Source organism: Triturus cristatus, chromosome 1_1, assembly GCF_964204655.1.
Source record: "Triturus cristatus chromosome 1_1, aTriCri1.1, whole genome shotgun sequence".
Lineage (NCBI taxonomy): Eukaryota > Metazoa > Chordata > Amphibia > Caudata > Salamandridae > Triturus > Triturus cristatus.
The window spans coordinates 11,878,200-11,900,382 of record NC_140579.1 but is presented as its reverse complement, the minus strand read 5'-3'; the positions used below and the strand labels follow the sequence as shown (position 1 = coordinate 11,900,382).

General features: G+C 45.6%; 1 protein-coding gene across 4 annotated transcripts in view; it reads right to left on the bottom strand.

The window, feature by feature from the left end:
- Window positions 1-1,495: 1,495 nt before the first annotated feature.
- The window catches only part of COASY (Coenzyme A synthase), a 133,445-nt gene continuing 112,757 nt past the window's right edge, over window positions 1,496-22,183 (bottom strand). For all 4 annotated transcript variants that reach the window (XM_085620390.1, XM_085621150.1, XM_085620535.1 and 1 more), the window contains exons 9-10: window positions 13,120-13,266; window positions 1,496-1,996 (exon numbers count right to left, since the gene is read on the bottom strand). In XM_085620390.1, coding sequence (XP_085476516.1) covers window positions 1,925-1,996; window positions 13,120-13,266 — 219 coding nt within the window. In that variant the 3' untranslated portion in view covers window positions 1,496-1,924. The remainder of the gene's footprint in view (window positions 1,997-13,119; window positions 13,267-22,183) is intronic.

The window sequence follows — 22,183 nt, the reverse complement described above, 5'->3', positions numbered from 1 at the left end:
TCTTTCGGCCATTTCTGCCTTTCTAAGGCTTCCTGATCAGCCTTCTCTCTTCAAGTCCCTGGTTGTAAATCGTTTCTTAAAAGGCATTACTCATCTCTTTCCTCCTATCCCTTTCGTAATGCTTCAGTGGGACTTGAATTTGGTCTTGACCTATTTGATGTGAGTTCCCTTTGAGCCGCTTCACAACTGTCCTCCAAGACCCAAAAACGTGCGCTTTCTTTCTATCTGGATCTCACCAAACAGTTCCGGGTGGATGACCAACTCTTTGCTGGCTACGTGGGCGCCAAGAAAGGTCGGGCCGTACACAAGCGGATCATCTCTAGATGGGTTGTTTTGTGTATTAAAGCCTGCTATTCTCCAGCTAAAAAGGAGCCTCCAGTGGGGCCACGCTCCCATTCCACCAGGGCAACGGCAGCCACTACTGCTTTGGGACAGGGAGTCTCTCTTAATGACATCGGTCAGGCAGCTTCGTGAACATCGTTGCACACGTTCACCAAACACTACTGCCTGTACATACAAGTCCGGGGAGATGGCTTATTTGGCTGTTCGGTTCTCCAGGACTTTCTAGTGCGAACTTGGTTCGCAGACCCACCTCCGGGGTTGGTATTGCTGGGGTACCTATTCTAAGGTAAGGAATTTATAACTAACCGTTTGTCAGATAAATAAGTTACTTACCTTCGGGAACGATATATCTTTATGAAACATAGGTTAGTTATAGATTCCTTACCGCCCTACTCATCCTGCCTGGTCTGCTAACTGATTTCTAGGGTTAAGGACATCCTTTCAGGGTCCTAGTTTTGTGCACCAGTGGTCAGTGTCTTGCATGATTCTGCATTTCTGAAGCGGAAAGTCGTGTACAGAACTGACATCAGCGCGCGAGGGCGGCGTCTAAGTAGCTATCGCGACATCATTCCGGCGAACACAACGCCAACGACGGACATGGAGCCAACCGACGCCACCTTCTGACGCAAAGAGGTACTGCTAACGGAAAGACTTTCCGGATCCACTCTGACGCCTGGGGGTAATTCTAAGGTGAGGAATCTATAACTAACCTATGTGTCTTACAGATATATCGTTAACGAGGGTAAGTAACTTGTTAATTTCGTTCCCAATTATCTATTGTTTACAAAGTTGTCACCTGTATTTTGAAAAAGCTAACTAAAGCTGTTTTTCATTACTAATTTCTACACCTTTACACACATTTCTAATCTTAACTGCTGTTGCCAAAAAGATCATTCCGTAGCTCCAAAAAACATAGGTGCCTAAAACTACAACTATGGCCCCCAATCCTTTGTCATGGGGATGCAGATAGTTACTATTTCAGCTTCTCTTATCCCCCTTACCACAGACCATCCTTGCTACCCAGCCCATATTAATCTTTGGCAGAAAATGTAATTAATCTATTACTGTGTTTAGTCAAAAATTAAGTTGAACATGTTTTTACTAAGTGGGTAAAAAATGAAAGTAAACAAGGTATTTAAAAGTCAACAATGTATTTATAATAACAACTTTTTATTTTGATTAAGCTGTGTGTATTTGTTCTCAACTCGATGTTTTGACCTCATGCTCTTGAAAGTCAAGAGTTACCGAACGCTGTTCAAGATTGCCACATTCTAAACAAAACAAAATTGATCAATGAAAGGCATTAGAATATTCCTCAATCTTCAATCTCCAGGATAAATCAAATATAAAAACATCTTCGAAAAACATTATACAAGACATGCACACAAAATGCACAAACCATTGAATCAAGGAGAATTAACTAACAATATAAGATAGCCTGGTCCTGAAGAGCTGTTGATGTGCAATGTACTGGGAAATTAAATGAAATCCATCCTGAATATATATGTTATATAACAGTGCTGGAATATATACATAAGATAGCATGACAGACATCTCTTTGTGCACTCTTAAAATAATCACATTATAAAAGCGGTCTAGGGGTCACATATTCTTGGCCAATACGCTTGAGTAGGAGATTCCAAGCCTTCTGCACCTGCAAAACATTAAAATATGAGCCAATGTCATCATTACAGTGTAACAACACCACTTTGAAAACAAGCATTGGCAAGAGGTATGACTTGCATATTGAGCTTTTACTAAAACATTTAAAAAGCTTGCTGCAGTGAAAAACAAAATAAAAAAGACTGTTTTCTTTATATAATGCATCTACATAAAAACTGTTATGTTTGAGAATCAAGAGTACTTTTGAGATGTAAAATAGTCCCTTACGCATTGCAACCCAAGCGTTCCATGTGCTACACCAAACAGAGAACAGCATGATGTGAACACAACACAGTAATACTTCTCCGGGTAGAGCTAAAGCCCACTCTTTTTTTAAAGCACTGGTATCAATAGGTCCACAGATAGTAGCACTGCCAAGCTAGAGCTAAAATAGTGAGATCTAGTGAGTGGCGGCCGTTCTCACAAAATTGGTGAACAATTCTGGCAAAAAGTAATTGCAAGCTTCTAAAGCAAAGCAAAGAAAGATTTGTAAAATAACTCACTCTATGTATATTTTAAGGCATAATTAACAAAGGGTAACAGGCAACTGCACCGCTAGATCCAAAAAGTGAGATCTAGTGAGTGGAGATCGTTCTCACAAAATTGGGGAAGAATTCTATTTAAAATTAATTGTAAGCCTTCAGTCCAAAGCAAGGAAAGACGTGTAAAATAACTTACTATATACATTTTCTTATCAGCAGAAGTGATTACATTAGATCTTGTAATCTACTGGCTTTGTACCCTCCCCTCAACCCAGGCAATAAACAGCCACAGAAGCTACACGTTCACACATAAATTGGTTGCATGCACCTTTTTTCACAAACCTAATTTACCGAGATGGGGTTACACACTAAAACAGAAGTGATGTCATTTGAGAGGGTATCAGTAATGTCATCAGTGATGTCACTGAGCATGTCATGAGTGATGTAATATGTGAAGTCATCAGCAGTGCATTGCGGGGGCGCAAGTTATACTTAGCTCAACTAACTATAACGGGCGAATTTCTCTGGCTTTATATGAGTGAAATGTGCAACTAACTATAACGTTCCCTGAAACCTATGTTTTTTTCAGTGAATTGCTAAGGTTTTTTAAATGCTAATTTTTAGCTATAACGTTTTTAAAACCTATGGTTTTTTCAGTGAATTGCTAAGGCTTTTTGAATGCTAATTTCTAACTATAACGTTTTTAAAACCTATTGTTTTTTCAGTGAATTTCGATGGTTTTATAAATACTAATTTCTAACTACAATGTCCCTGAAACATATATTGTTTTTAAGTAAATAAAAAAAAAAATTGTGCATACTTTTTGTAGTGAAAAACTAACTGTAACAGTAGTCTGTTATAAGTTATAATTTAACAATGTTTAAAATTTAATTAGCACTAATTGACATTTAAGTGTAGAAAAAGTGTGACGCAGCAGCTATGATACCTGACTTCGAACAACAGCGTTCAGAGTTCGATTCCCGGCTCCGGCGGCATGTTAGCCCACCACTATGTCACTGTGGGCAATACTTTGCTTAAACTTCCCGAAGCCCCTGAGCGCCGGGACACCTCTCTGGAGGTAGCTGTACGCTTTACAAATACTGGCATTTTTTAAATGTAAAACCATAGTGATGAGAAATATTAGCACGTATTTTTTCTCTTCTATTCTGAACGATATTTTTTTAAATCTTCCATTTACAATTACGGCAATCAATAGATGTTTTTAGTCACGAGAAAGGAAATGGCACGGTTTGCCGGGTAACAGTTTTTAAGCTCTCCAATGTATGTACATATTAAGGAGCTTATACGTGTGAGGATCGAAATCGAAACCTTTACCGCTTCACATATTGTAACTTTTCCGAACACGTGCACAAGTTAAACAGAGAAAACGTGAGCACGTGTTAACTGTAAAACGTGACATCTAAATGGGCAGAGCTGCATGTTCCTTCCATAGACTACTCAATAACCAAAAAGTATATAAACCACACCCGTTGATCGATTAGTTCTGTTTTTGCAAGTTATTTACGCGTGTCCATTCTGTGACAGGTTCCTAGGTTTTCTAGCGTTGGATTCTTCTTTTGCGACAACAAAACATATTACGAAGTTGTAAGTTGTTTGATTATGGCACAGCAGATATTTATAATATGTAGCTATTTGTAATTATTTAAACATTTGTATTTAGAAAAAAGTGTTATTGTTTTTGCCATTTATATGTAACGTCAGCAGCTTGTATTCCGAAACAGACAGAATAGAGAAAACACTGTTCCTTTTCTCGCTCCTTTGAGCTCATATAGTGTGACTTTGTATAATATAATATTGACACTATACTTGACCACAGAGGTGTTGGTGACCAGTGCGCGCGAAGACTAAAGAGTTATATGTAACGTCAGCAGCTTCTGGTTCTTACTCTTTTTGCCCCCTGGGATCATATAGTGTGAGTATGTATATTGTAATATTCACATTAATACTGACCTCAGTGGAGTTTATGAGCAGTCGACGCGAAGACGAAAGATTTTGAAGTCCCGGAGAAAAGAAGCTTTGAACATATTCACCGCTGGAAAATATTTCGTTAGTCACCTAGTTGTGTGTTTTTAAAAACTTTATTTTCCTTTTCCTATTGTCTGGCATCAGTGGCACTGTATATTGTAGTACAGTGTTATTTTTTCAGACAACAAGAGTTGGAGATTTGTTGGCGCCTCGAGTAAACCATCTGAAATACAGCTTACTGACCTTTATAACCTACTTGATCAGATATTTTTACAGTGAGAATATTTTTCGGAATTGCAATTTAAAAAAAGATTGTTTGCATAGATACTTTCTTACTGAATGCCTTTGATAAACCCTATATTTCTGAATGATATTTTGGTATTTCTCTTTTTCTCTGTTGTGGTTCCTATTGTCCTCCTCCCTATAGAAAATATATCATTAGTAGTGTATATTATACTACTATCGTATATGTTCTTAAAGGATTATGTGATCTCTTAGCGGAGCAGTGAGCGACCTCTAAGCACTATGACAGAACTTTCCCAAATTCTACAGAATAGAAATTGTAAAAACTGTGATTTTTTTTGTTGTGGTCCTTATTCTTGTTCTCCTGTGAAATCAAAGGGGTTGGAGATCTATCTGTGCGAGAAATTTACAACATATACTAAAGTTATTTCCGTTGATAACTACCTCACAATTTGTAACACTGCTAATGTTTTCTAAAATAGTAGTTGCTAAAACAAAATTGTATACATAGTGCTTCATTTAATATTTTGATAAAGCGTACATTTCTATGTAATATGACGTCATTTGTGTTTAACTGTTTTTTACTTCTTATTGTTGTTGTGACCTGAGATGATGTAGAGCAGGGGTGTTTCTTGTAGCACTTCTTTTCTACTTTATCTAAAAGTAACTGATGCCCTTTTATATTAACAAGAATATGGGGCAACACTTTTACAAACTATAGGTGACAAAAAAAAGGCAGGGTTTGGCTCCAGGACTGGGCAGAACTGGTTCTGGCTGGGTTCAGTGACTTGCAGCTTCTGAGAACAAAGACTCTTGGGGTATAAATATCTGTGCTGAAACCCCTACAATTTGTATTGCTCCTTGACAACAAGAAGAACCTCTGTCCGTGTACCTGAAGGAATCTGCAGGAGAGGACTGTCCTTGTGCTTGTGTGCTGTTCCTTGGATTGGCCTGCAGTGGTTACTACTGGACTTGGAAGAAGAGGAAAAGGACTTTGAAGGAACTTTTATTTTATCTTGCTACAGCAATCACCCAAGGGCTAGGAGAGAGCTAGCCTCCTGCTGGAGCCTCAGGCACATCAGACTCCACCACCATCCTCCTGTTTCCTCCCAGCGAGGATTTCTATCTGCAGGTGAGGCTCCTGTGAGTTCCAGGGCCTCTAGTTCTACTACAGAGAAGCGAGTGCTGAAAATCGTCGCTAACGCCCGTTAGCGAACCGCTGCAGCTGAAGAGTGTAAGGAAAATCATCGCGCTGCTGCCGCTGGGGGCTCGCTACCGGAAATCATCGCATTGCACGTTTGCGGGCCTCCAAGTGCTCGCTATCCAAAGGTCATCGTATCGAGTACATCGCTTCACGACATCGTATCGCGGACGCCGGGCGTTCGCCATTTTCATCGCCTCGCATCAGGATCGTCGCTCCCTCGCGGAGCGCAATTTCTTTTCATCGCAACAAGATCGCACACGCAACAGGCTCGGCGCATCATCCTCCCTCGCGGCAAGGATTTCAACGCATCGCCAGCTTAGCGTGGAGAAGTTGGTCGCTTTGTCCCACACGCTTCTGCAGATCAGCGCATCATCCTCCCTTGCGGCAAGGATTCAACGCATCGCTGGTCTCGCATGAGGAAAATCATCGCTACAGCTCCTTTGCGACATTTTGGTTGTTTTGCTGCAGAATCCAGGTACTTTATAAGTAAAAGGGTCGCAGAGACCACTGCCTTGAACTGAACTCCTCTTTGCACACTTTGAACTATTTTTGCAGCATTTCAAGAACAATCCTATTTTTCTAGCATTGTGGCTTTTTACTGTTATTGGTCTTGTGTTAAGTCTATATATAATGATACTTATTTTTTATAACTACTTGTGTGGTGTCCCTTTGTAGTGTTCCTCACTGTGTTACTGTGTATGGTCATAAATGCTTCACACACTGCCTCCGAGATAAGCCTAGCTGCTCGTTACCACAGGGTTGAGCAGGGGTTGTCTAAGGGTGTAGCCCGCTTACTCTCACTTAGGAAGAAGGGTCCCTACTTGGACAGTGGCCAGCCTTTGCCAACTAGAGACCCCAATTTGTAACAAGTAGTCTATGGAAGGAACATGCGGGTCCGCCCATTTAGATGTCACGTTTTACAGTTCACACGTGCTCACGTTTTCCCTGTTTTACTTGTGAACGTTTTGGAAAAGTTACAAAATGTGAAGTGGTAAAGGTTTCGATTTCGATCCTCACACATATAAGCTCCTTAATATGTACATACATTGGAGAGCTTAAAAACTGTTACCCCGCAAACTGTGTCATTTCTAAGGTTTTTAAATGCTAATTCCTAACTATAACATGTCTGAAACCTATGGTTTTTTCAGTCAATTTCGAAGGTTTTTTAAATGATAATTTTTAAATGTAATAATAGTTATATGTATTTTTTTATACTGATTTTCTACAGTTTTTTTAACTGTTTATTTTTACATATTTTATTTCTTAAATTACATTATATATTTTTAATATAAATGGAAATAAAAATGTTTTTTAAAATATTGAAACTGAAATATTGTTTTTTTTGTTGAATGTATAAGTGCAGAACTATAAGTGTGTTGGTTAGTTAGGGGACTGCATGCATAGTGAATAGGTTTTTGAAGCAGTCCATGTGCTAAGGCCTGGGTCACTGGATGAGTACTTGGGTACTGACTGAATGATTATAGTACTGCAAGGAGAGTGCCTGGGTGAATTTATAAGTGTTTGGGTTTTGGTGCAGTGAATGGATTAGTACATGGTGCTGAATGGGTCGCTAGAGGAATACAAGGGGGGTCACAGGGTGTTTCCTGGAAGTGTATGGATACTGACTGTGGAATTGAAGGAGTGAAAGACAAGTGTGTAGGTGGTTACAGGACTGCATGCATAGTGGATAGGGGTTTGAAGCAGTCCATGTGCTAAGGCCTGGCTCACTGCACGAGTACTTGGATGCTGACAGAATGATTAGAGTACTGCAAGGAGAGTGCCTGGGTGAATCTATAAGTGGTTGGGTTTTGGTGCAGTTTTTACAATTTTTTCAGATGGGTACTAGTGGTAACTGACTCTTGACTAACCAGTCCTAGAGCCAGTGCTATGCTAAAAGACACTTAGAATACAGTTAAAACACCTACATACACTAGGGAATACTATGCGTTGGGGTAACCCTGTGATTAGCATGACCTCCTCTGTAAGCCCCTAGTACATAATAGGGCAGGGGGATTAAAACTACCTCTTAAAATGTGCCACAGGGTGCGTTTGCACACTGGTGAAGGGGGGGGGGGGCTGAGCTGACGTGTGCAAACACGCCCTGTGGCCGTTTTAATTTGTGGGATAAAGTCCCCTTGAATCCCGAGTGTCCCTTGGGTCCAACTAGCTCACCAGGTACCTCCAGTTAGCGCCACAGAGGTGTAAAAAGTGGCATGGCCTGGACCACCTCTCTGCAACGCAGTGCAGTGGCACTTACTGGAAGCACCTGGTGGATTAGTTGGCCCCCAGGGGCCCTCAGGGTTGAAGGCGAATTATTTCCCAGTCTTAAAACCCGCCACAGGGCGTGTTTGCGCACGTCACCTCAGGCCCCATCTGTGAGAAAGTGCCATCTTTCTTGCATGGTATGCCCCCACTTTTTGCTGAATTGCTGATGTGCTTTGACTGAGTGTGCCCTGGGCTCCTGCCAATCAGGTGCCCAGTGCCGGTGTTCCGTCCCTAAAACTGTATTGAAGCTGAAACCCAATTAGCATCTCTGGCCACATGTCAGCCCCTGGTAAATGGTACCCTAGGTACCCAGGGCATTGTGACCAGAGAAGACCCCTAAGGGCTGCAGCACTTATTGTGCCACCCTTGGGGGCCCTGCGCCCTGACACCCACACACTGCCTTTGCAGACTGAGTGTCCTGGTGCATAACTAAATAAAGAGTCCACATGGCACACATCCCTGTGTGCCATGCCCACAAACCCACTGACCTGGCATACATCAGTCACCCCTCTAGCTGGGTGCCCTATGCCAGTGGTATGGGCACAGGTGCATGAGCCCTGTGTCCCTACAGTACCCAGGGCCATTCCTGGGCACAGTAAGTGCAGTGATGCCATTAAGAGTATATGGTGCTGGGAGGATGTCATTACGAACTCCACAGCACCATAATGGCTACACTGAAGACTGACAAGTTTGATATCAAACGTCTTAGCACATTAAACCCACACTGATGCCAGTGTGGGATTTAAAGTAAAATGCACTACAGAGGGCATTTTAGAGATGCCACCTGAAACCTAACCTACAATCCCCGTCTTGTCTGAGAGGCTGCGTAGGCTGCCACACAGCAGACATGTTGCTAGACCCCCCGCTCTCCTAGGCCTGCAACAATGCACAGCCTGGGCGAGGTGCTAGGTCTCCTCCCCCAGGATGGGCAGGGGGAAGTTTCAAAGGCATACTGCCTCTGTGAGCTTCTCCAGACCACTTGCTGTACTTAGCAACTGGCCCCCACCGGTTCTGACCCCCACTCTGGTAGGAAGACTGGCGGGAAACCCTACGTGAGGAAAGGAGGTGTGCCAGCCTGTGCCAACTCCACCCCTCAGGTGAGAGAGGCAAGGTGAAGCACAACTCCAGGTCCCGGCCATCTTGAGGATGGGAAGCTCTGCCCAATCAGAGATAGGCTCCTGCCCCCCTCCCACAGGAGAGGAGCAGGATAGGGGGTGTACTAACCCCAGGACAGGGACCTATTGGGCCCTGCCCTTCCCCTACCTGTAACGCCCCTAAATGTAGTATTTAGGGGTACCCTGAACCTTACTTCCTCAGATCCTGATTTCGAAATAAGAAAGAAGACCAAGAAGAAGAAGACCTCTCGTGCAGCTGCTAACAAGAGGACGACACCAACTGACTTGGCCCCAGCCCTACAGGCCTGTTGATCCTTGAACCTGCTCCTGCTAAATCCCGGCGTCTCCTGCAGACAGCAACCTCAAGAACCCCGGAGGACCTGCCTGCATTGACCCTCTTAGAGACTGGGACTCCCACGAGCAGTGGCTCTGCTCAAACAGCAACACCCCTGGTGCCAGCCAGGAACCGCGAATCCAGCCCACTCTGCACCCGCCGAGCCCGGCCTGTGCCTGAGTGGTCAAAGACCCTCAGGACGTCCCCCCGGCAATTCTGACCTGGAATCCAGTGCCCAAGGACCCTCCTCGATGACCCAGACGATGCCTGGAGACTCAGAACCAGGGACCCCTCCAACCGCGACCAGCAGAGTTTAAGATTTCCTGACGTCCAAAGAAACCCCTGCCCTGGCGCCCCCCGGCCTCCTGTGCCCAACTCCAGGGTGCCTACCTACCCTCCAAGATCCCAACTTACCCCTCGAAGTGTTCGTCGCTTCAGAAGATCCTCCGTCCCCGAGCCTGCAGCCTTTGTTCCCTTTTAAAGATCTCCATTGAATAACATTGAGCGCCCGACGGCTCAAAAGCACCCTGCACCCAGCCGCCCGAGTGCCCCTGGCAGTGCAACCTTTGTCCTATCCTACTTCCCCATTTGCCCTGAGCAAGTGACCAGGAGCCCAGCTCCCACAGCCGCGTGGCCTGCTGGCCAGCAGCCACCAACCGAAGGCCCCCTGCCTAACATTGGGCCTAACTACCTTTGCACCCGGCTGCCCCTGTGCCGCTGAGGGTGTACCAACTGTACCTACCTGACCCTCGGAGACCCCTGAGTCTATGCCCAGAACCTTAACTCTGCCAGTCGAGTAGTTACGTAAAAGCCGATAACTCACTTTTCTTCCATAGGATAACATTGACTGGTTTCACTTGGAAATTCTTTTAAGTGTCGATTTTTGAAACTTACAAATATTCCTCTAAAATCAGCCGAACTACGAATTCCGATTTACTCACCTGTTATCAGGAGAGACCTCAGTGCTGCATCTTTGAGCCCAGTACTGATCCTGAAAAGTAATTCTAACCGTACTTACCAGTAACTTGAATTTCCTTCCATAGGATATCATTGCCTGCTTTTTGCTGAAAAAGTTTCCAAGTGTCGATTTTTGAAACTTACAAATATTCTCTAAAAATCGTGCCAACGATAAAAACGTCATTACTTGCCTGTTTTAGATAGAGGTCCCAGTGCTGAACCTAGGAGTCCAGCACTGGATTACAAAAGTAACGTGAACATACTTTACCTGCAAATTGAATTTCCTTCCAAAGGATAACATTGTTAATTCCAACTGAAAGCGTTTCTAAGTGTCAACTTTTAAAATACAATAATATTCCTTAAAAATCACTACTGTAACCAAAACGCTTTTACTTAACTGTTTACAGCTCATGTCCCGGGACTGAATCTAGGATCCAGTTCTTTGGTTAGAAAAGCTTGGGGGTCCGTAAATATTTAGTGCCCCGGGGAGGTGGCGGTCCCCGGGGTGTGTGGGGGGCTCAAGCCCCCCTCTCCCCCCCAGGTTTATTTTTTTTTTAAAAGCCCCAGGGGTGGCAGTCCCCGGGGCTTGTGGTGGCCTATGAGCTCCCCACCCATGTATATTAAAGCCCCGGGAGGTTGCAATCCCCGGGGCTGGGGGGGCTGAGAGCCCCCCACATAATTCAGAAAAGCCCTCTGGGACCTCAGTACAATATGCATATTGCCCCCGGGACTTGGCCCCCCGGGGGCTAATTAAAAATGAAGCACGGTAGCCCGCGCTTGGTTTTTTTTTCTCGCTGCGGGATGCGAGGATCCTAAGCGCATCCCGTGATTTATTTTTTTTGGCCTAGGGGGTCAGGGTGTTTCTACCATGCCCCTTTTTGCGAGTTTTTTTTCTGCTTTCTTCAAGATGGCTGCCAACACTTCCTGGTTTGAAGTGTTGACAGCTAATTAGCATAAAGCTCGTGCGGATCGGTGTGTGTGTGTGTGTGTGTGTGCGTGCGTGCGTGCGCGTGCGTGTGTGTGTTTTCTCCAGACAATTGCATTATCCTTCGTCTTTCATGGGTACTACACCCTCACTGTTCATTTCCTGATTGCGACTACTTTGCATAGCCTGGTTTTGCATGTATGGGGACTTTACCCTGCACTCTTGCACAATGACCACACTGACTTACACACACACTGACGCGGACTCCCCGTCTCCATGAACGCGGAAGCTCCAGAGTAACAATGCACTATGTGTCTTACTGATAAGATGCCAGACATTAATGACACACAGCACTGCATAGAAGGCAGATCACTTTAGCACTTTAATTAACCTGCTGGGTAAATACGAATATAACAATTACATATGCGGGACCTGCCGCAATGATACTGTTACCATGCAATGAGGTCAATGCTGGTCTGCACATGGTTTCAAGCGTGTGTCCTTGAATTTGTCGGTTTAAGTTAAACCATGAAATTTGTGATAACTATTTGAACAGAACAAATAAGATCACTGGCAATGAATTAATTGCTCAGATTAAGTTATACTCTGTTGTTTTCTTTATTTTTTATAACACTTTCAAATCCATACAGTCTTTTCACTATTACTATCTATGCTGCACGCTACTTCGTGCAGGACGCTGTGGCTATATTTGTACTTTAACTCGCGAGAGAGGTTGAAACGCGTCGTTTTTGTGCCATTAACCCTTTAACTTTTTGAATCTCTACAATCGGAGTGGCTCGTTCTTCTCATCCAAACCTGCGCGAGGGAATGCTGTTGTGATATATATATATGTCGATCATCGGTGGTTGTGGTTTAAGTGGGCGTTTCACTGTAGATTGACTTGCTTTCTCTCCTTACAATCCTGCAAGTTAAATATATAGCACAATTCTTGGGTTCAAAACATTATTGCCTAACTTGGCCATTAGGCACCATCAGTCCCTCAAACATTTTCAGTCGACATAATCCCCAGGTCAAGGCTGAATTTCCAAAGATAGACACACTCATCTATGAAAAGAAGGTTTGCGCATCTGCTCTTATAAACACATATTCCTGCACCAAACTCTTTCGAAGGTGATAAAACAAATGAAACTCGCATTCAACCTTGTGCAGTAACTCAGAATAATTTGGACCAAAAACAAGCACAGACAATTTGATGATGGGCACCCATGGGTTTGGGCATCTCAAATGCTCTAGTTTTAGTAAAGAACTCACACATTTTCCCATACACGGGACATATACAGATGAAGTATGGGATATTGGAGAGTTGAGTCGTCCTGTTCTCATCTGCAAAAGAAAAGTTGTATACTACAGCGCGGTACCCAATAGTCCAGAGCTGTAACACGGAGCTCGTACCCTGAAAGGGACTTTCACCTAATCCTGGTTTATCAGCCAAAGTTTCTATGCATGCAACTCTTAATGTTGTTGGTTAAAAAACCAGTATTGTCTGGAAGTCAACCCTTTGGCACATGGTCACTTGCTATCTAGGACAACCCAATCAATTTCAAATCCAGTGCTCAAAATAGTGTTTGCTCAGTCATTCCTACCTGATTTTGTGTCACTTCCGGCTCCCAAAGAGTACACAGAACTACATTTGCATGTTCCACTCGTTGGCAGTTTGTCATCTGGTTAGCGAGTCTGTGTTTCGCAGACTCCTCGCTCACGGCATCTCTTTCCATTATCCGTGTAATGGCCTAAATTAAAGCGTAATGAAATTAAGGATGAGCACAGAAAGCCCAGAAGAGATGCAATTACAAATGACCTTTCTTTCTTCCACTTGAGGCATGAAAGGTTCAAGAATGAGCTAGGACCAAGCATTTACGACCTTAGATGCAATTAAACTTTAATCCCTGGTCCTCAACTTCGGACGATCTACATTCTAACGGCCAAATAATGTTTGCAAGTTAAATAAGCACTGGTCTGCCCTCCTTGAAATGGAATTAACAAATCGTTTCCAAATGAATAATCCTTAACATAATAATTACAGTTTGACCGAGTAGAGTCGACCAATTTCTAAAACAGTAGTGCCAAAGACAAGTCAGGCAGGATTAGCAACTACTTCCTCATCCAATAACACCACACTTGATTGAGCACGCACTACCACACTAAATCACAACACACTTACTTGATCACACACACCACCATACATACCCTAGGTCACACCAGAGCAGCCAGTACTCACTAAACAAACCACAGAATGTCAGATAACTTGGTTTGGAGGAGTCAATCTGGCGTGTGCTGCATTAAATCATACATTTGTCCCAATGACACGCATATACAGATTTTGTCGAGGAACACCAGGCTGCCAAGGTGACATCAACCACCTCTGCAGGAGAGTAAAGTTGTTCAGCTGTAGCCCCTCAATCTCCATGCATAAAGGTGGAGATTGTGAAGGCCCTGCTGCAGAACCCTGCCTGGTTCCTGCGACAGCAGGTCCACCCGGAAAGACAGCCTGAAGGGAGGACAGATTGTATTGTAATTGCATTTTTATAGCGCTTACTACCCCTGATGAGGCGTCAAAGCGATTTTTTCGGTGAGTAGCACGCTACTCCAGAGCCCATACAGGATTAGTGGTGAATTAGAATAGTGAAATAAGAGAGTAGTTTGAGTGGTGGATATTAGTCACTTTTTTGGATTGAGAATGAGAGCGGAGGGATAGAAGAGGGAAAAAAGTTAGCATTTATATAGCGCTTGTTACCCCATATGGGGTGTTGAAGCACTTTCTTGGCAAGTAGCACGCTACTATGGAACCCATAGAGGATTAGTGGTGGATTAGTATAGTGAAATATGAAATTTGAGAAGTGGACATGTTAGTCTGTTATTCGGATTGAAAAGGATAGTGGAGGGATCAATAAATCAGGGGAATTGTAAGCACGCTACTCACCCGTGAGGGTGTCAAGGCGCTGGGGGAGGGGGGATAAGCAGGTCCGTTCAGTAGATGAGCCAGGTCTTGAGCATCTTCTTGAAGATGTTTAGGAAGGGGGCGCGTCTGATGTTGGTTTTTCCACCTGTTCTGGCTCTGCGGATGCGCGGGATTTTGGCGAGGGTGAGGTTGGCGGATCAGAGGTTTCTCTTGGGTACGTGGAGGGAGATTCTCTCATTGAGGTATTGGGGTCCGGTGTTGTGGATGCATTTGTAGGCATGGGTGAGTATCTTGAAAGTGACCCTTCTCAATGGGGAGCCAGTGGAGGTTCCGTAGGTGTTGGTGCTCATGTCGAGGACGAGTCTGGCTGCGGTGTTCTGTATGGTCTGGAGCTTGCGGATCAGAGACTTGTTGATCCCGGCGTAGAGGGCATTTCCGTAGTCCAGTCTGCTGGTGATGAGCGCGTGGGTGACGGCCTTTCTTGATTCTTGGCGGATCCACTTGAAGGTCGAGTAGGATGAGGGCTGCAGAGTTTCCTTGGTCGAGGAGGGTGCAGATTTTGTCTGTGGCGGCGAGTAGGGCGGTTTCAGTGCTGTGGTTGCTGCGGAATCCGGATTGGGAGGGGTCGAGTATGGAGTTTTCTTCGATGAATTTGGTTAGTTGTGCATTGACGGTCTTCTCTGTGACTTTGGCCGTGAAGGGGGGGGGGGAAGGAGATTGGTCGGTAGTTCTTGAGGTTGGTGGGGTCTGCTGAGGGCCTCTTGAGCAGGGGTCTGACTTCGGCACGTTTCCAGTCGTCGGAGAAGATGCCGGTCTTGAAGGTGGTGTTGATGGTGTTGCGTATTTCGGGGGCGATGGCGGGTCTGTGGAAAATGGGCAGGGGTCCGTGGGAGCCCCTGAGTGGATGCCTTTCATGGTTGAAGTGGTGTCTTCGGTGGTGACTGGGGTCCAGGAGGAGATGGTGGGCTTTATGGAGTTGCTGGAGCAGGAAGTGGATTCGGAGTTGGGTGTCTGGTTGTTGAAGGTGTCGTAGAGTGCCCTGATTTTCAGATGGAAGTAGGATCTGAGCTTGTCGCAGAGGTCCTGGGAAGGGGTGATGTCAGTAGCTTCGCTGGGGGCTTGGTGAATTCCTGGATGACGCTGAAGAGTTGCTTGGAGTTGCCGGCGTTGGCGAGGATCTTGTTTTGGATGAAGGTCTTTTTGGTGGATCTGATGCATTGGTGGTATTCAGTCATGGCGTTTTTGTAGGTGGTGTGGTATTGTGACATTTTGCTGTTTCTTCAGTTCTTCTCAAGGCATCTGCAGGTGCGTCTCGATTCTTGGAGGTCGGTGGTGAACCAGGTGGCTTTCCTGGGGCGTTGTATGTCGGGGTTGCTTAGTGGTGCAAGCTTGTCTGCCCAGCTGGAGATCCATGTGTGGAGTCCGGTGGCTGCGAGGTTGGCGTCGGTCGACGTGGTGGGTGCGTCGTGGTTGAGGATGGAGTTGAGTTGTTCCTCGGTGACTTTGCTCCAGTTCCCTGCGGTGCAGGTTTAGGCGGCGTGGGTTTGTCGACGTGGAAGTGTACACAGAAGAGGTCTGTCCAAGGGGGTTGCGTGGTGTGGCTGAAATGGATGTTGTTACCTCCTGCAAAGAAGGGGGTCGGGGTGTGTCCTGCCTTGTGGTTGGGCGAGGTGACTAGCTGTTTCAGTCCGATGTTGGTGAGGTTGTCCAGGAGGGCGGTGGAGTTGGGGTCACTGGCGTTGTCGAGGTGGAAGTTCTCCGATGAATATGTAGTCCATGGAAGGGATGATGTGGGGTGCGATCGGGTTGGTGATGGTAGTTGCGAACGAGGCGCAGGGTCCGGGGGGTCTGTTGGCGATGTTGTCGTGCAGTGAGGTTCTGGGCTGGTCTGAATCTGGATCTGGAGGTGTTCAGTGGTGAGGAAGGAGTCCTTCGTGGTGGAGGTGGAGAGTCGGAGGGAGCTCTTGTGTACGATGGCAAGTCGTCCTCCTGGGCGGTTGGGGCGCTCCTCCCTATGGATCTTGTATCGGTCTGGGATGGCGGTGGCGATGTCAGGTGCGGAGGCGGCGCTGGTCCAGATTTCCGTAAATAAGGTGACGTCAGGCGAGAGGGTGTCGAGGAGGTGCCAGATCTCTACGGCGTATTTGTGCAGTGAGCGCACGTTGAGAAGGATGCACTTCAGGGCTTTGGTGCTGTTGACGTTCGGTGCGGGGGCAATGGGGGTGCGGTCAGCAGTGAAGGACTGGCGGCAGTGACAGCAGGCGAACTGGCCGTGGGTAGTGTTCGGCGTCGATCGCTGGCAGTTGGTTGTTCCTTCTTGGGTTGAGTGCGAGGAGGGCTGCGGAGTTGTAGTGTTGGGCGGTCGCAGATCCAGGGTTCCTGGCGCTGGCCGTGTACAGGGGCAGTTGGGTTTGCCTTTGGCGCACCCGCTGCGTGGCTGCACAGCAGCCGCCATTAAGTAGGGGAGGGGGGGGGAAGCGCAGCTTGGAGGCGGGAGCGGGAACCGGCAAGGGGGAGAGGCCGCAGGGGCAGCAGCGGTGGGAAAGGGCATGGAGAGCAAACGGGCACAAAAGGCAGAAAAAACTGGTAAATTAACACACAGGCACAGGTACAATGACAAGACAGGCACAATAAAAATACAGTGAAGAGGCTAGAAGGAAGACAGAACAACGGGCACAGAAAGACAGAAAAACGGCACAAACACAGAGACAGACAGCAGCGGCCAGCAGAAGAGCAAGGCTCTTCGCTGGACCACCAGAGAGGAGGCGCAGGCAGGAGCCTGAGGGTGGAGGAGGACCTCAAACACCTACCTGCACAGTGGCAGCGGCAGCAGCACTACCGCAGAGCTGCTGGGGGGGGGGGGGGGCGGAAGGAGCAGGTCTCTGACCAGAATCGAAGAGTGAAGGGTTTAGATTTTTTTCTTTTTTTTTGGAGGTCATAGCATTAGCAGGAGGGTTGGGATGAGTAAAAAGGGACGTGGAGGGGAAGAGTCAGAGGGAAGAGTTTAGAAAGGCTTGTTTTGGGGGATCAGTATAGTAAAAGAGGCGTCAGGTGGTGCAAGGAGGGGTAGAGTAGGGGATCATAGTAGTGGTATGGGGTTTGGGATGAATGAGAGAGTGGAGGTAAAGGATGTATTGATAGAGGTATAGGGTGAGAAATAGGGTAGTTCACTGGAAAGAGTAGTAGAAAGAGGATTGTGCTGAGTCAGAGAGTTGAGGTAGAAGATATAGTGAGAGAGGTATAGGGTGGAAATAGGCAAGTGCATTTGATATTGTGAATTAGAAGAAATTAATAAATATATAGATCCATAAGTACATGGAAAGTTTATAGATGCATGAAGGAGGTAAGTATATGTAGATTAAAGATATTGATAGAGGTATAGGGTGAGAAATAGGGTGGTGCATATATTTTTTTCTTTTTTTTTTAGGAAAGTAACAAATATGTACATGGTATATAGATGCATAAAGGAAGTAAGTATAAGTAGATTAAAGATGCATTCAATAAACTCTGGTTTTGAATTGTTGTACTTAAACATTTTTTTAACACAATTATTCTACATGTTAATACAAAGCAATACACCTATATAGATACATATCTATAGTACAAATAAATGCTTATATACAGAGGGATATGCTGTTTATTTCTGATTGTGTATGGTGCTTATGTGGGGAAGAGCCAATTCTAGAGTAGTTTTCTGAAGATGAGGTGGTGGTCGGTGGATCTTATGTTGGGGGGTAAAGAGTTCCATATCTTGGCTGCTTGGACAGAGAGGGATGGGCCACCCATGGTTTTCTTGTATCTTGGGATTTTAAGGCAAGGTGCCACTCTAGAGCTGAGGTTCCTATGATGAATGTGTTTGGCAATTTTATTCCTGATGAAGTCCCATTCTATGTATGGCTTTGTAGGTGATACAAAGCAGCTTGAACATGGATCTTCTGGCAACCGGAAATCAATGCAGGGCTTTCAAGGCAGGTGAGATGTGGTCTTGCGGTTTGATATGCAAGAGTAGTCTGGCAGCCGAGTTCTGAATCCGTTCTAGTCTTTTCATAGTCGTTAAAGGTGATCCGTGGTAGAGGTTCTTGGCGTAATCGAGCTTGGACAGAACAAGGGAGATGGTGGCTTGGACCTTGTGTTGGAGTCCCAAATGGGGGAAGATTCTTCGCAGAGTTTTTATAAGTCAGTACCGGTAATGACTACATGTAGATGTTGAAAAGCATGGGCGAGATGATAGAGCCTTGAGGGACCGCAGCTTTTGTGGAGTACGGTTTGGACGAGAAAGGTGTGGTATGGATGACATTAGTTCTGTTTTGAAGGTAGGACGTGATCCAGTCTAAAGCAGTTCCCTCTATGCCAGCTTTATAGAGTCTTTGTTTCAGAGTGTCATGGTCAACCGTGTCAAAGGCAGCCGAGAGGTCCAAGAGCAGTAGAGCAGCAACCCCCTTCAGGTCATCCCAGATGGCAAGGAGGGCAGATTCTGTGCCTCTTCCCAGACGAAGTCTAGTTTGGAAGTCATGGCATTCTCTTCAATGAATTGTGAAATTTGGGCGATCGCTGCTCTTTCTATCAGTTTGCTCAGGAAAGGTCCATTAGTCAATCAATCAATCAGGCGTCACAAGGCTCTGGGAGGGGGAGGTTGGGGAGTGCATCTCCGGATCAGTTGAAGAGCCAGGTCTTGAGGCTCTCCCTGAAGGTGTGAAGAGTGGGGGAGGGTCTGATGTTGACTGGGAGCTTGGTCCAGGCCTTTGCTGTGACGTAGGAGAAGGCTCTTCCACCTGCTCTGGTTCGGCAGATGCGTGGGGTCTCTGCCAGGGCGAGGTGGGAGGAGCGGAGGTTCCTTTTGGGTACGTGGAAGGAGACTCTTTTGTTGAGGTATTTGGGTTTGCCTAACGGGGGAACATGGCGGCCGGAAGCTAACGGCCGTGGCGGAGCTCCCTGACACTCGTTCCCGGTTTCTATGTGAAGCGCAGCAAGATGCATTCTTTCCGCTATTTCGGAATTCCATGAAGCTTTTCCTAGTTTTACCGCGCATACCGTTGAAATAACTATACCTGGATGGTGCCTGCAGATTCTTCGGAGATCTCACAGCTTAGGCTGGGCGGAGCAGTTCGGGAGTGGAGGAAGCGAGTCCCAGAGCTTTGGTTCCGGGTTAACCCTGGCAGAGACAGAACCTGCAAACCCGGTTTCACCGAGTGGAGGAAGTTTCGGTATTCAAAGGAGCTGGCCTGCTGGGGGAGACGGAAGACTCGAGGTGAGGCTGTCCCTGCTATCGAAACCCAGGAAGCTCTGGGAGCTCTGGATCTCGACTCTTTGAAATTCGTTCAGGTTACTCCTAAAGAAGTAAGTGGAGTGTTTTTTCAGCATACTATCTATCAAGATTGTATGGATAGCAGGGAGTGCGATTCCCAGAGTGCCCCCTGTAGTATTATTTCACAGCAGGGGGGTTTGGTGAATATTAATAACATCAGCGACATAACCCCGGTCAGCAGATATACCCTGCGAAATAGAGCAGCAAGGCTGGAGATAAAAACAGACCCGGCCCCCCCTGCTCCCAAGATTAAAGTTTCTGCTTGCCAGACAAAGAAAATAAACACCACGGAGGGTCTTTCCAGTGAAGGAGGGAAAGGTAAAGGAAGGGCAAAGAAAGTTCCTTTGTCTAAAGTCAGAGTGACCCCTTCCTTAAAGTCCTTCTATAGGGTATTATCTAATCCCTCAGACAGAGGTAAAGAATCAATCAACAAAAATAATATGGCTTCCTCGAACAAACAGAACTTACAATCAGAGAAATCACCCTCACTTTTTCCCTCTAAAAATGGCATCCAGTCGAAGCTAGCTGAAGGAGGTGATATAGTACCTCTAACCGACACCCGAGCCATTCACCCTTCGGTTAGCGTGTCAAATAGATATTCGGCTTTAGAAACCTTAGACAGCCCCCTCAGCTGTGAAAATCATGAAACTTCACCAGGGCCAGTCAAAATAGCAACGGAATTAGACCCAGTTGCGAAAACACCGCTGTTTGTCGCAGAAATCCCCCGCCCACCAGAAAGCGGATCCCCTAGTAATAGGAATGAAGGAGTAGGGGGACTTGCGGATATTTTGCTGGCCTTAAAGGAAGACATTGGGAAGCGCTTCTCAATTTCCGAGTCTAACCAAGCCGATATTAAATCCTCATGTGAGGTTCTGGCGCAGAGGATTGAAGAGGTCTCTAAAAGGACTGATACACTGGAAGAGGAAATTCCTAAGCTAAGGGAAGCCTTACATAGTTCCACTGTGGTATTGGATAAGCTGGCCCTCCAAAATAGGGAATTAAAAGACAACATGGAACGGCTCGAGAATCATGCCAGGAAAAACAATCTGAAAATTTTGAATGTCCCGGAAGATTTGGAGGGAAGCGACATAAAAGAATTCGTGATAGCACTTTTGAAGGGAACAATCCTCAAGGACGTATCAGATATGGACCTAGCTACCGATATACAACGAGTTCACCGAGATCCCTACAGAAGGAATCCCACAAGGCCTAAGCCGAGAAAGATCTTGGTGAACTTTCTTACTTATACATCCAAAGAGAAAATCTTATCTCTTGCGCTGAAAACAGGTCCAGTGAAGTGTAACCTATATCCCAGCCCGTTCTCTTATACCATCAGGTCTGATGTTTCCCAAATAACGGCCACGAGACAATGGGAACTGGGTAAAAGGATGACAATCTTAAACACTTTAGGTGCTAAGGTTCAATTAAGGTTCCCAGCTCTCCTCAGAATAATGTGGAATAACCACATGTATAATATGCACCAGATTGAGGAAGTTGATGACCTTATCAGGAAAATAAGAAGTGGAAAAGAGGGAGAAACTTCCGTGTAATGAATTGTCAATAATTATCTCAGCACATAGCTCTTGCAGAGCGCTTTACAGTTTTCTTTTTTCTGCATACACAGTGTCAGGGAGGTCCTGCCCAATGAGCTCATGCTCAGAAGAGAAGGGAGGGTTCCCCAGGGCAGTACGGTAGGGACACTGGGGTTGGATAGGATCACGGGTGTTAGGGGAGGTAGAAGGGGGGTAGGGAGCACAGGTGGGGTTGCAAAGGGAAAAAATCCAATAAAATATCCTCATTCTCATAGAAATTTTGTAAATATGGTACTCAGTAAGCAGCGTATAGAATTCTTGAGTAAAACCCGGTTAAAGGGGTAGCCACAATGAATAGTTGTATAAACTTCATCTCATGGAATGTCAATGGTCTTAGATGTTCACGGAGGCTGGGGTTGGTAATGAAATATCTCGAGCAAACCACAGCTCAGGTTTTTCTCCTTCAAGAGTCGCATTTAAGTCTTTTAGAAAGTAGGGCTTCCTTTAGTAAATTCCGCTGGGTTGAGCTGTATTATTCATCTGAGCAAGTATGCCATACTAAAGGGGTGGTAATTTTAATTAGGAAGGGTACCGGAGTGAGCATTAAATCAGTCTCCTCAGATCAGACAGGTAGATGGATTACTGCACAGATTGAAATTGAAGGGAGAGAGTTATCTATAGCTTCATTCTACGGACCAAATCTCGACGATCCAGCATATATGTATAAACTCCAGGCTAAGCTAACTGAGACCTCGTCCCCAATTATTATTGGAGGCGATTTTAATGTCCTTCTTAACCCTATTCGGGATAGATCTAACAATAGTCATTATGTTGGAAATCCTAATATCCGCCGTGGGATGATTAATATGATGCATGAACTTGGGTTAGTTGACGTTTGGAGGATAAAGCAA